Below are 13,820 nucleotides of genomic sequence, written 5' to 3'. Positions count from 1 at the left end.
TCAGTTATACATGTTCATTCTGAGAAAATTTGATCTTTTGATTATTGTTTTATAAACATAATTCTTTACTAGGCAGGGAAACTTAACACATTTCTTTGATACAGGCAAACTACGAACTCAGAAGATTTAAGTTCATTCATGTCATTCATTAATTCTATGGCATAGTTGAATGGCCAATGGCCATTAAGAACGTTGGTGGGGTTCTAACCGATAGGGGACCTATGGATTGCTTGCAATACTATTATACATTTAATTTTTTTTTACACTTGGTAGGGACATCACCTGTAGTCAGTAGAAGACCCTTATTGTTAAGGTTGGCAGATCAAATTTTAACCCCTTAAATTTATCTAATCACAAAACCTGCACGTTGGTTTATCCAATCACAAAACCTGCACATTGGACTTTAATAATTTAGAACATTTGCTCTGATAATATGTTACTTTTTGTTTAATATCATACCCAAATGTATTGGAACTTATTTCTACATATGCATTTTTTGAACAATTAATTCAAATAATAAAATTACTTATCTGAGAATAACATTGACTTTAATAAGCAAAATATCTGATAAACAAGGGTAAATCTAAATGCCCGCCGCTAAAGTGGGGGCACAAAACAAACTTACATACCCATAGTCTTAATCAAAATAACAATTTATATATTGTATAATTATTTTTACTAAAAAAGGGCTTAGACAGTTATTGGTTGTGCCATTATTTATAACATGTCAATTTGAAAGTGAACATAACTGTACTAATACATGTACAATATCTAATTTTTTGTACAGATAAAAAACTAACCTTTTTTCTATGATAAGAAATTTTATGAAGGCTGATTTGTATTTTGCATCAGGGGGCACCGGGCAAAAACATGAAAATACAACAAACGAACCACTTTGTGGTAGATTGTATTTTCATGTTTTCATTTGGCGCCCGGTCACTTTTTGTACTTTGTTGGTTTTCATGTGGCACAAATCACCCACTTTAAAATTTAGTGCACAAATTTATTCAAATGCAAATCTACTCTATGAAAAGTCTGTTGTCCGGTTGACTCAGGAGACCTGGAGGTTGAGACCGGTGTCCCTCCTTTCCACATTGATAAGACAGAACTGTCCTTTTCAAACTATGCACATGTTAGAAAGAAAATAGAATAACTATTCAGAATATGATTTTTTGAGACTTTATTAATTATATTTCGTGATCCAAGTTTATAAGGACATTTTGAATCAATACATGCATTATCATTTATAACTTTAAATGAAAGTCTCATCCCTGTAAAAATAATGTCATAACTGTAACTCTTTAAATACAGAAATATTTTAAGTCATATCATATCCATATACTAAGATATACATATGCATGTATGCACATAACATTAATAATTCCCAGTTTCTATTAAATTTATATGGAATCCTAACATTAACATTAACATTAGTACTAATGAATGGAATTCAAAATCTCAGTACTAGAAAGAAAACTATAATGTATGAACTCTATTATAGATACTATTATTAGCCAGTTAACACTGGGTAGAAACACCGATAACCTGTAGACTAATCAATACATGTACAACTGTATTATCATTTATAAATTTAAATGCAAGTCTCATCCATCATAACTGTAAGTTTTAAATACAGAAATATTGTAAGTCTCATCATATCCATATACTAAGATACACATGTATGCATATTACATTAATTTAATAATTCCCAGTTTCCATTAAAAATAAATGTAACATCATATTAACATTGGTACTTTGATGGAACTCATAATCTAAAAGTAAAAAAAAATCTCATAAAGTCTATATCATATAATAAAGATTGAGTTGTAGGAGTGTCTAAACATTAAATGCATATCTCTTACAGTAACAAATACTGTCCCTCTTTTAACCTTCCATTAGACTTTACTATATATTAATTAACTGCATATACGTATATCAAGTGTTTAAAATATTTGATAACTTCATGATATTATCCTTTCTCTGTTTTAATATAGGGACATGAGCACCTATATGCATAGCTTTAATTTTCTACCTTTCATTTTATTATTTTATTAACAATTTATATACAAACACATAAAAAATAATTATTAGTTTCACATAGTGATTAGAAGATTCCTGTAGCAAAAAACCTGTAGGTATGTACTAACTGAACAAACTGAAAAAACTGAAAAATCCAGTCTAAGGTATATAAAGCCAGTAAAAACTAGAAATGTGTCCATAGGACACGGATGCCCACACACGCCACTGTTCTGTCAATCTTATGACTCTAGGTCAAATATTTTTGGACTACATGTGCCACAAGTTGAAAACTAAAAATCAACAAAGGGCCATAATTCTGTTTAATTTGGTCGCAGCAAAAATTCATTCCTTTACTACCATCTACACATTAGGGTTGTTCATCCCTGGAAGTTTAAGCAAAATTAAGAGGAGTTGCGTTCACAAAATTTCTACATAGTATATAGTGAAAAAAATCAACAAAGGGACATAATTCTGTTAAATTTGGTCGCAGCAAAAATTCCTTCCTTAACTACCATCTACACATTAAGGTTGTTCATCCCTGGAAGTTTAAGCAAAATCTGCCATCCGGTTTAAGAGGAGTTGCGTTCACAAGATTTCGGAACGTACGGACAGACGGACGGACGAACAGACAGACGGACGGACAAGTGCAACGCTATATGCTCCCACTTTGTTGGGGCATAAACATCTATCAATATTCACTCTTCAGGGCCTCTATGCTTTTGATGACCTTACAACTGGTAAATTTTTACAACAAAAATAGTAAGTAACACCAAGTAAGATAGACAGAAAAGAATAAATAATTTAGTAAACATGGGTTACTTACCCATAAAATAGAGAAAACATGAAACCCAAAAGAACACCCTAAACAGCAAAATTATGAAATGTTGCAGGCCCAGTTTTATTAAGCCATGCAAAGTAATGGTAAAGTATTCATGAAACGTTACATGGTCATGTGATAGCTGTAATTGCAGAAAATCGGATAGCTTTCAACATCCGGACACTGGTACACTTTATAAAAACAATCATTCTGTGCAATAGGTAAACGTAATATGACAGTTCCATTACCAATCCTAATACTCATTTGCAGGTGAACGTTCTTCTTGTAGGAAAATTTTGATAATATATAAATGATATCAATGTAGACCACAACGATATTCGAAATCCGGGTTTTAGTATTGCCAATAAAGCTATGGGACAAGCTGTTAAACTGAACCTGTAATTTCGTGAAAATAATATCACAATGCACATGCTTTTTACATAAAGTTATTAAATACAAATAAAACAACATATTTGTTTACTTGATGTTTACGAATCAAAATAAAACTTATTAACACAACATGACATTAATTGCTAATAATAACAGCTCCTTCCATAGGCCAAAATAAAAAGCATTCCATAAGAGCGGCGTCGCCAATAATGTAGCCGTTTATATACGGTCGTTTGCAATATTTTCTTGCCTAGCTGCTCGTGTTATACACTACATTACATGTATACAAACAACTGGTTATATAAACCATATAATACCTGTCAAAAAATTAAAAAAAAACACTAATTTCCTTTATTAAACACAAAAAGAAAAGATATACAAATTGACATGTAAGGTAAAAGTAGACCATGGTTCATAACTAAGCTTTTGAAAAAGTAATAATTTAATGTATAACAAAAATATTTTATAAAATTTAGTTCATTGGCATGAAGTACAAACTGGTATTTTATTCAAAACATCACTGTTAATAGACTATGCAGTTCCTTTATTGTAAAATTCATAGATTATAGTCTAACCCTTATTATAGTTGAAGAAATGCATTCCATGATATAACACTAATAAAACCGAATGATAAACCAAGTTGGTTTAACAGCAGAAATCTTAAAAGTTTTAGACAAAAAGAGGGACACTCTGCTGTATGTGTGCTTGATTTCTAGTTAACCTAAGCAATAAGCTTTTGTGATTACAATTTGTCCGGCGTCCATCGTCTGTCAGTGTGTCCTTGCCTCCATCGTCAGCTTCTTTTTTCTCGGAAACAACTGGGTCAAATTTAATGAAATTTTGCTGGGTGCACGTGGTTCCAAGCATGAAGCGTTACTTAAGTCGTTTAAATGGTTCCGCTCAATTTAACAAAAGGGTCAGAGGGCTAAATATATATTTTTAAAATGAAAGCTTAGAACTCTTCTTCTCTGAAAGTGCAAGGCCTAGAGCCTCAATATTTTGTATGCAGCATCATCTACTTAAACCTTACAAAACTTTTTAAATTATAGACCAGAGAGTCATTAATTTTCCTTAATATGTATAAAATAAAGACTTCAAATCCTCCTCTCTGATTTGTCAAAGGCTAGAGGTAAGATTTTTGACTTGATACATATTGTAGTGGACCCCTAACATTATTATTTGCCCTGGGGTCAAACTTGACCCCGCCCAGGGTGTAATTGCTTTCCATTTGATATATAGAATAAAAACTTAAAAATATTTTCTGGTCAAAAGATACAAGATTAGAGATTTGATATTTGATATAAAATATTATTTATTGATCCCTTACCAAAGTTGTTAACTTTTGCCCTCAGTGTCAAAATTTGCCCATCCTAGGGGTAATAGATTTTCCATATATGTATATAATAAAAACTATAAAAAGAAAACCTAAATATCTTCTCTGAATTTACAAAGACTTAAGGTTTGATAACTTGCATGAAACATTGTGTAGAGGCCCTCTACTAAGATTGTTGAAATTATAGCATTGGGGTTAAAATTTGCCCGCCCAGGAAGTCATTGATTTTCATAATACACAAAGTAAATAGTTAAAAAATCTTCTGGTCTGAAGGTACAAGACTTAGGGTTTTGATATATTTGCAAATTGGTTTCGCAAGATAGTTTCTTTACCTTGGAGGTAGGAACATGGGTCTTACACACAACACGTCGTCTTGATGTGATATACATTTATAAAGAAACTATCTTGCGAAATCAATTTGCAAAAGGCAATAAATGACATTTAGAGCTGGGTTTATGTAACGTGTATTGTAATCGTGTTGTTGTTTATTACTTTTATAGAATTATACTTGTACGTGTATCATTTCAATTCAACCTTGTTCGAATTTCTGAATTGAATTGTATTAAACATGAAATTTGTAATTTATATGCATGACACAAACATGAAGTGTATTGAAGAAATAATTTATTTAATTAATATGTATCTGTTGGGATTTGAACCCGCTTTAGTATGGTAACGCTCAACGACTCCACTACAACTTCTCAATGCTAAGGCTATGGTAAATAAGTATTACTATACTATCAAGAAATACGTGACTTACATTCTCTGAAGTGCACTTATCCATGTTATATTGGTCCAGAAATGAATGGACCTTTCCGGTTTTTCGTAGCGGAACATTTAGCCACACCTTTTCCATTCATTCTTAGGTCAACTGCTCATAAACAGTATCAACAAACATAACCACGTGTAATTTTGTGCAAACCAGGTCAACCAGTGACTATGTATTATCTCAGTGTAGCAATTGGATAACAAGTTAGCCTTTTTTTATAAAACTGTATACACAGGAAAGGTTCAAAACCTTCACCAGTAAAATATTTATTGTCTGCGTGCAGTGCAAGTAGGGTTATAAATTTACTTATTTGAGATTTAGCAAAATGCATGGAAGGTCTGATTTGTTTTTATATTTAGTCCTCGTTAGTAGTGTCACGGTTCAGTGTTCACTATTTAGGGGAGAAGATGTGTAAGCGACCGGAAAGCCCAGTCGGTAGAGCTGCAATACGGTATTCCGAGGGTCCCGGGTTCGAGTCCCGGTCAGGCTGCACATTTTACTCACCCTGTGACATTTGGCGCCCAACGTGGGGCCGTGTCTATATATAGCTCACAATATAATTCACTATTCTCTGTAACTCTGTGAAATTCGAAATTCGAGGACGAATTCCAATAAAGCAGGGGAGTATGTCACGGTTTAGAACTGTTCACTATTTAGGGGAGAAGTTTTGTAAGCGGTAGTCTAGTGGACGTCAACAAAAGTTTTTCTTATTATTATTACTGAGGCCCACATGGTAGACTGGGAAATCAAATGTGTAAGCCTCGTTGATTTGAGAGCTTTAATTAACTACTTACCTACATATCTGCCTGCCTGCCAACTTTCGGTGATTAATTGTGCTTTGCTGTGCTAAATGCAGTGTTCCATCTTTTTTTCTTATTTTTATGCTCCCCGAAGGGCAACCATATAGTCGCCGTTTTGTCCGTCCGTCCGTTCGCTATTCTTGTCCGGACCATAACTCTGAAACAACAAGAGGTATCATTTTTACACCTTGAACTGTGTCCGGGACATAACTCTAAATCTAAAAGAGATATAAACATGAAACTTCATCTCATTGTGTAGAAGTCCAGTGCAAAAGAACCATAACTCTGTTTTTCTTTATTTTGAAGTCATTGCCCTTTGTTCATTTATATTCCAAGAACTTTTTCCGGGACATAACGGATATCAACATGAAATTTTGTAGGTAGATAGATCATACTGGGTCAAAGTGATATATTCTAAGAACTTTGTCCGGAACAGAACTCCAAAACTAAAGGAGATATCTACATGAAATTTCGTTCGAATATAGATCAAATTAAATAGAAATGCAGTGCAAATAAAACAGTAGCTCTGCCTTGCCTTATTTTGGAGTTATTGTCCTTAGTTTATTTTTACACTTTGAACTTTGTCCGGGACATAACTCTGACACTATAAGAGGTATACTTTTCTGTGTCCAAAACCAATCGGGGAGCATCACCCGGTTCAACCGGTTCTTTTTTTCAATTGTTTACAACAGGTGGCACAATGGATATTTCCGTCCATGAGAAACAAACAGACGGAAGATTGATGGAAATTTTTAAAGCGAACGGTGGAGCAGTTGGTTCCCTGATGGTTAATGAGGAATTTATGGGTGTTTTCGAAAAAGTCATAGGAGAGCAATTGTTCCAACAATATCAAAGAGATTACCCAGAAGATTATTTTGAACTTGCAACAGAATTTGAGGCAAAAAAACTTCGAATGAAATGGCCGGCGGCTGAAGGATCCAAGGAGATAGTCCGAGTGCCTATTTCTTTAGCTGAATTTTGTTTAGATCACAGAAATAAGAGATTGGCAGATTTGTTTGAAGACTCGATTTACAAAAACAAAATAACATTTCGTTTGTACAAATTGAGAATAGAAGGAAATTTTATCAAAAGTTTCTATGAAAATTACACTAGCTTGATCGTTAAGCATGTGTCAGAAGTATTACAAAATAATTGCCCCAAAGATATAGGTATCATTTTGATGGTCGGTGGACCGTCACAGAGCCCAATTGTTAAACAAGCTATGGTGCAAAACTTTCCATTTGCTAAAGTTATAGTACCGACAACACCTTCCTTGGCGGTTCTCTGTGGTTCAGTGTTGTTTGGCCACAAACCTCAAATTTTCTCTTCGAGGATTTCAAAGTTCTCTTACTTCTTAAGTATAACACCTGTATTTGATCGGACGATACATACTGAAGGTCGTCGAATCCTTATAGATGGTAAATATCGCTGTCGAGATGTTTTCATGAAGTTTCTTTCTTGTGGAGACACTGTCCATATCGGAGATGCTAGGACATGGCAGTTATCTTCAATTCACAAACAACAAGATAAAATGGTTATTAAAGTGTACATATCTGACAATTATAATCCGCTGTATATTGATGAGGAAGGTACAGATTATCTTGGTGATATAGTTGTAGATCTGCCTGACAGAGAAAATGAAATAGACCATGTCAATGTCAGTATGTTGTTTGGTTACACTGAGTTGATTGTTGAAGCAACTGAGATATCAAAAAATAAAACGGTCAGAGCATATTTCGATTGTCTTTGAATGTGTTATATATTAAGTAAAACAGATAAAATGAAGTTATAGAGTATGATCATTTTGTTTATTTTTTTATATATAAAATGTCATAAATACAACGACAGCTTGCACAGCTTGTATGATTCTAGTTACACAAGTTTGTAACATAGCATTTCCCTGGTCAAAATGCTTTAATTGTCAAAACCTTAATAATTTCAATATTCAAATTTAACATCTCTTTTTAATAACCATAAAAAGAATCGCGTGTGAAATAAATACTTTTATAAAGATAACTGAAATATTCCATCTGGTAATTTTGACTACTCAAGTATGAACATATCATAGTGGTCTGAGGAAATATCAATTTTTAATTATAATACTTTATGGCCTGATAAGGGCAGATTATCCTTTTCATAGTCTTTTTATCTAACAAGCCATACATGAGTAACTTATGGCATTTGTTGCTAATATAGTTTAAGGCTAAACTGCTATGACAACATTCTCTCAATTTACATTTGTTGATTTTCATATTATAACTTTACAAGATTGATTGGTGGCTCAAGTACTTGCGAATTTTCAAACGGGGTTTCCGGTTGAATGATTTTTGGCCGAGTTATAGCCCTTGAAAAAAACGCGTTTTGCAATGATAATGATTTTAATTTTCCAAAGTCCGACGTGTTCGCAAAGGGCAGAAAAATCAACTTTTCGATACCTATTTATAGCAATCTCGGCCACCAAACTTTAATGGATCATATCCTTTTTGTTAAAACTATTATTTTTTTATACTTTTAACCAACAACTTACTTAACAATCATCTACTCACTTCTACATTGTATTTCTTAGAGGGGTGATGGCCTTTTGCCCTTGTCGGATTGCGCATGCGCATGACAGTCTACAACCTGTTGCATTTTCATAGCAACGACTACGTCGTAAAAAAGTCTTTAATGCAAAAAACTTTTTTTGCAAATATACGTATGTCCAGAAAGGTTTCTTCATTAAAAATGCATATCAAATATATTGAGAAAATGCCAAACAGTTATGTATTTTGCGTTTAATCTTGAAGACTTCATTTGTCTAAGTTTTGTTGCATGTTTAACATAGATATTTGTATTACATTCTCAATGACATATTATTCAATGCAGTATAATGTTTAATTTTTTGTATCAGACAATCAATTTTTGGCAAAAATCTAATTTTTTGATAATCATTAAAGAGTAACCATGTTAATTGCTATTTCTTGAAATTCACAATTATATTGTACATAGATGTGCAGATAAATATTGCTGTATTGTCATGAAAGTTATAATGTCATACTTACATGTAAATATAAAAATAACAAAAATAATCAGGTATATAACTTGCATAGGGCTTCTAGGAAAAAAACAAATCAATGTTACTTCCGAAAAAAAAAAAGAAAAAAAAACCCACATTTTTTATAATAGTATGATACATTTTGTATGTTTGAGAATCCTATTTGTTCGTATGATGTTAATTGTTTTTTTTTCTCTTTTTATTCTATCCATTATGTAATACAACTGATTTAATACAATTAGTTTATTGTGATGTGTAGCAATGCGCCTCCTTGACCAAAATGCTTTTATTGCATGAATAATTGAAACCTCAATAATTTAAATATTCAAATTTTCACTTTACATGTTTAGCAATCATATTACTAAATTTGACCTAGGCTTGTTAATGACCTAGACCATGAAGGCAAAGGTAAGGAGACTTTGCCCCCCCCCCCCGTTTCTTATATTGTCTTACCTGACCTTACCAAAACATTTTTACTTCTTAACAGAAGGCTGAACTTTTTCAAAGCAAGAAACAAGAAACACGAAACACTGCTTCCCCCTCTAGACAAATTTTGTGCAGACTATTTTGTTTTAAACCATTGTCCCCTTCCTATATTATTTTCCCTGCAATCCCCCAGGTCTATCATCGAAGCATCTGTTTTAAGAAACTTGTCGGTTTTACATGGAAGAAAAGATCTGCTTTCGAAAATATGGGGCTGGAGCAAGAATTTTTTCCAAGCTATTTTTCTGCAACTTCTGACTGAAAATCCAACGAAACTTTATAGGAACCATCAAAACAAGGAGGAAAGGAAATGCGCATATCGTCGCCTTGCTCCAGTAAGACCGTTAGACACAGTTATAGCCCGTGATTACTTTTGTAATGTGCATATAGAGCAATAATCGTGTCTGCGCTACTTCTCTGCAGCTGCTGTATCAAGAGGATACAAGCATATATTCATCTTGTTCTTGTGAGACCATTCAATACAAAGTTATGGCCCTAGTTATGCAGTGTAAATATAGAGCAAGTATTATTTCCTCGCTGTTTCTCTGCAACTACTTTCTAGATTTCAATGAAATTTTATTGGAACAATAAATACCGAGGGGAGATGTGCATATCGTTACCTTGTTCCGGTCAGACTCTTCAACACAGAGAAATGGCATGTGTTTCTTTGATCAAAGAATTAGATTTTTATGTATGTCTTTCTTTTTGGCAACAGCTGACTAGATTTAAGCATATTTTGTCAATCGTGAAATTTCGGAACAACTAGCGGCATATCTATGTCAACAATGAATTTTTTCATCAAAGACTGGTTTTAATACGTGGTTGGTTTTTACTGTTTATACCATGATACATATAGTAAAATGCCTTATGTCTCCAGCTGTTGTGTGAGTATGTAAATTCAACGAATTTACTTGTTTGATAACACAAGTTTTAACGGGTATTTGTGGATGGATCATTTACAAGTCAGATTGATTTGTTACGAAAAGTACGACTAACATATTCAGATGTTTCAGGTTGTGATTACACCACCTTAGATATGGTAAAATGAGTACTATTCAACCTCTGTGGCTGTCTATAGCTTAGAAGGAAATTGTCAGGACTATTTTTTGGAAGCCTGATTAGCCAACCGTGGTCTCTGTTACTGATGTAAAGAGGCAGAACCTGGAAACTTTCTCTTGCGACCTTCCTCCAGTAAAAGATCTGGCAATTATCAATTCATCTCTTTTCTATCCTTAAATTTCTCTTCCATACCATTCCCAATGGAATTATCCTTTTATGATCTTTGATGTCTCTAAGATCATGTTAGCCCAGATTTTTTCAGTAAATGGTGAAAAGCACAACGGAAAGAAATTTGACCAATGACTTTTGTGCACTTTGAAAAGATATCTCTTACACACTGTATGATTTTATCTGCATTTATATAATTATCCTGTGTAATGTCAATGAATTTTCAAACGCATGTTGTATGTATTAATTAATAATTATAATCATACGTGCTGCACATATATCTTAAAATGCTATGTTTTCAAGTGTTTTGAAAGGCTGTAAATACAAAGTTTGAGACTTAGAGGCTGCTAGACTACCATATTTCATCATCAAAAGTAATTCACTTTAGTAACACAACTAGGAACTTGCAACAACTCTTGTGCAAGGACTCTGACATGACAAAATTGACAATTAAATGTCTTTATAAGCTGGAATTCAACGCCATGACTCTTGAAGTACAGTTACCCAACTGTTACCAATAAGCAGCCATCAATTGTCTTTGTTCCTTTTAGTGCATCTTCAACCAACACCTGTGCGAAAAGTTTTTTAGTCTTAGAACTAACTGTATTTAGTTAACCTATCTGACTGCGAAACGCAATCAGCGACAACGATTTCAACACTAGCACGAGAGCAGGCGTCCTCGTCTGAGTCAAGCATAATTCAGAAATATACCTTTGTCCTGTTTACAAATAGAGAGCATCAGCATCAGGAGTATTGTAATCCCTATTGAACAAGTAAGTTGTAAGAAGGGTCTACTACCACCTGGAGTGTTGTAATTGCTCAAAGACACAGGTCTTCTCTCACCAGAAGTGAAGTTTTCCTAAATGTCAGGAGTAATATGTCTATGCAAGACAGTTAATGAACTTTTCATAGTCATTATACCCATGAGTTAAATTGAGCAAATTAAGCATGTAGAGATTAACAGTAATATCTTTACGTAAAGAATATAACTCTTTCTAACTCGCACTTACAGTGCGTTACTTCACCAAAGACGACAATCCGGAAGTTCTAGAAAGAAAACCGTCTCATAAATATCCCTCTTCTACATCAGAAAAAAATAACTTCTCCAATAAACAATCGTCGGTACAAAACTAGCTTACAATTTATGTCCAAGAAAAAAATATTTTCACACAGATGTGAACATTTTTAACGCCGATAATAAACTGGCGTTATGTTGTGCTAAAACAGTGTGTCCCATGATTATTTGATGATCAGTCTAGTTAGGAGCTTGTTTGGGTTTTTTAGGGGAATTAAAGTTATTATCGCAGAGATAATTCTAATGAATAGTACTATAAGGTGCGTATATGTCGAGAAATGAAATATATTTTCATTATACTGACTTCTTTATCTTAAGGAATTTACTTCAAACTTAAAACATCTTTTTCTGTACACCTACCTTATCGTATGTGACAAGATTCATAACACTAACACCAAGTTATCAGAATTACCCATCTGAGCTTGGAATTTGCATTATGATTTTTTTCTTGCTGTTTGATTTTTTTTGTTAGCTTACCATGAGCTCGTTGAGGTCCCCACCGTCTGTCGTGCGTCGTCGTACGTTAAAAAAAAAAAAAACAACATCTCCTCTGAAATCAATGATTGTACAGTAACAAAATTGTATAGGAATGGTCCTTTTAAAGCTGTTCAAATAGTTCTGGTATGTTTCATAAGTAGGTCACGGGGCAAGAAAAGGAGTTTCAAAAATGCAAATTTAAAAAATCTACTTGTATGTAATTAAAGGTCCAGAGCTTTAACAGTTGGTATATGATATCATACATACGTCCTCTGACAAATGGTAAGATATTTGGCACGAGACATTGTGAAGTGGACCTTTACCAAGGTTATTCAAATTTTACACCTGGGGTCAAAATTAGCCCGACCCGGGGATCAATGATTTCCATCATTACAAAAAAAACGTCTTGTCTGAAGGTACAAGGCTTAAATCATGTACAGACTCAATCAAACCGAGTCTGCAATTCTTATGTAATTTTGTTGTGATTAATGCTTCCGAGGGATCACTTCGTTTCCAGATTTTAAAACTTTGGTATATATTCGGTATATAATATCATTTCAAGTTCACTACCAGAGTTGTTCAGATGTTGCCCCTAATGTCTAAAGTGGCCCCGCCCCGGGAGTCATAGGTGTTCATGTGACAAGGTTCATAACATTCACACCAAATTATCAGAATTCCCCATCTGAGCCTGGAATTGGCATAAAGAAATGTTTTTTATTCTTGCTGTTTGTTTGTTTGTTACTCCACAGTAACAACATTTTATAGGAATGATAATCTAAAGTGGCTCCGCCCCGGGGGTCATATGTGTTCATTATATGTAAATGTTAGAAACTTTCAAAATATTCTTAATGATTTACAAAGGCTTGAGGTTAAATATCTGCATGAAACATACTTTCCAAAATTGTTTAGATTATAGTAGTTGGATTAAAAGTTGCCCCGCCCCGGGGATCATAGTTTTTTAATATGTATATATAGTAAAAACAGAAACTAAACGATCAATTTTCTGAATAGGAAAATGCGGAAGCTTAAACTTAGATATTTGGCATGAAACATTGCCTGGTGGACTTTTATCAAGATTGTTTAAATGAAACCCTTAAGTCTAAATTTTGCCTTTCCAATGGGAACCCAATGACCTATTTTCTTGGACCATGTGCACAGTTTAAATTGTAAAATTGAACTTTGATATCAGCTGACCTAGATTTTAATGGTTTGACCTTTTTGTCATTTGAAATACAGCTTTTAGAATTATCATCCTTGAACTTAAGATTTTATTTGTTTGCTATAATAGCTTCTTCCTTTTATAAGGTATCTAATCCAAACTTCAAGTATGCGTTCTTTAAAATCATTAAAATCGTGAGTGACACTAATAATTTAAAATCAATACTTTTGTTTGGCT

The 13,820-nt window shown here is 33.5% G+C and overlaps 1 protein-coding gene across 1 annotated transcript in view; it reads left to right on the top strand.

Annotated features, from left to right (window-relative positions):
* The window catches only part of LOC132758088 (heat shock 70 kDa protein 12A-like), a 54,216-nt gene extending 46,336 nt beyond the window's left edge, over positions 1 to 7,880 (top strand). Inside the window, exon 9 of the mRNA XM_060749601.1 lies at positions 6,821 to 7,880. Within this exon, the coding sequence (XP_060605584.1) occupies positions 6,821 to 7,878 (1,058 nt within the window). The 3' untranslated portion in view covers positions 7,879 to 7,880. The remainder of the gene's footprint in view (positions 1 to 6,820) is intronic.
* The last annotated feature ends 5,940 nt before the right edge of the window (positions 7,881 to 13,820 follow it).

The sequence above is a fragment of the Ruditapes philippinarum genome, unplaced genomic scaffold (genome assembly GCF_026571515.1).
Source record: "Ruditapes philippinarum isolate M1 unplaced genomic scaffold, ASM2657151v2 ctg4303_1_1_1_1, whole genome shotgun sequence".
NCBI lineage: Eukaryota > Metazoa > Mollusca > Bivalvia > Venerida > Veneridae > Ruditapes > Ruditapes philippinarum.
Note: the sequence above shows the minus strand (reverse complement) of the source record. Positions and strands in the feature narration are given on the sequence as shown.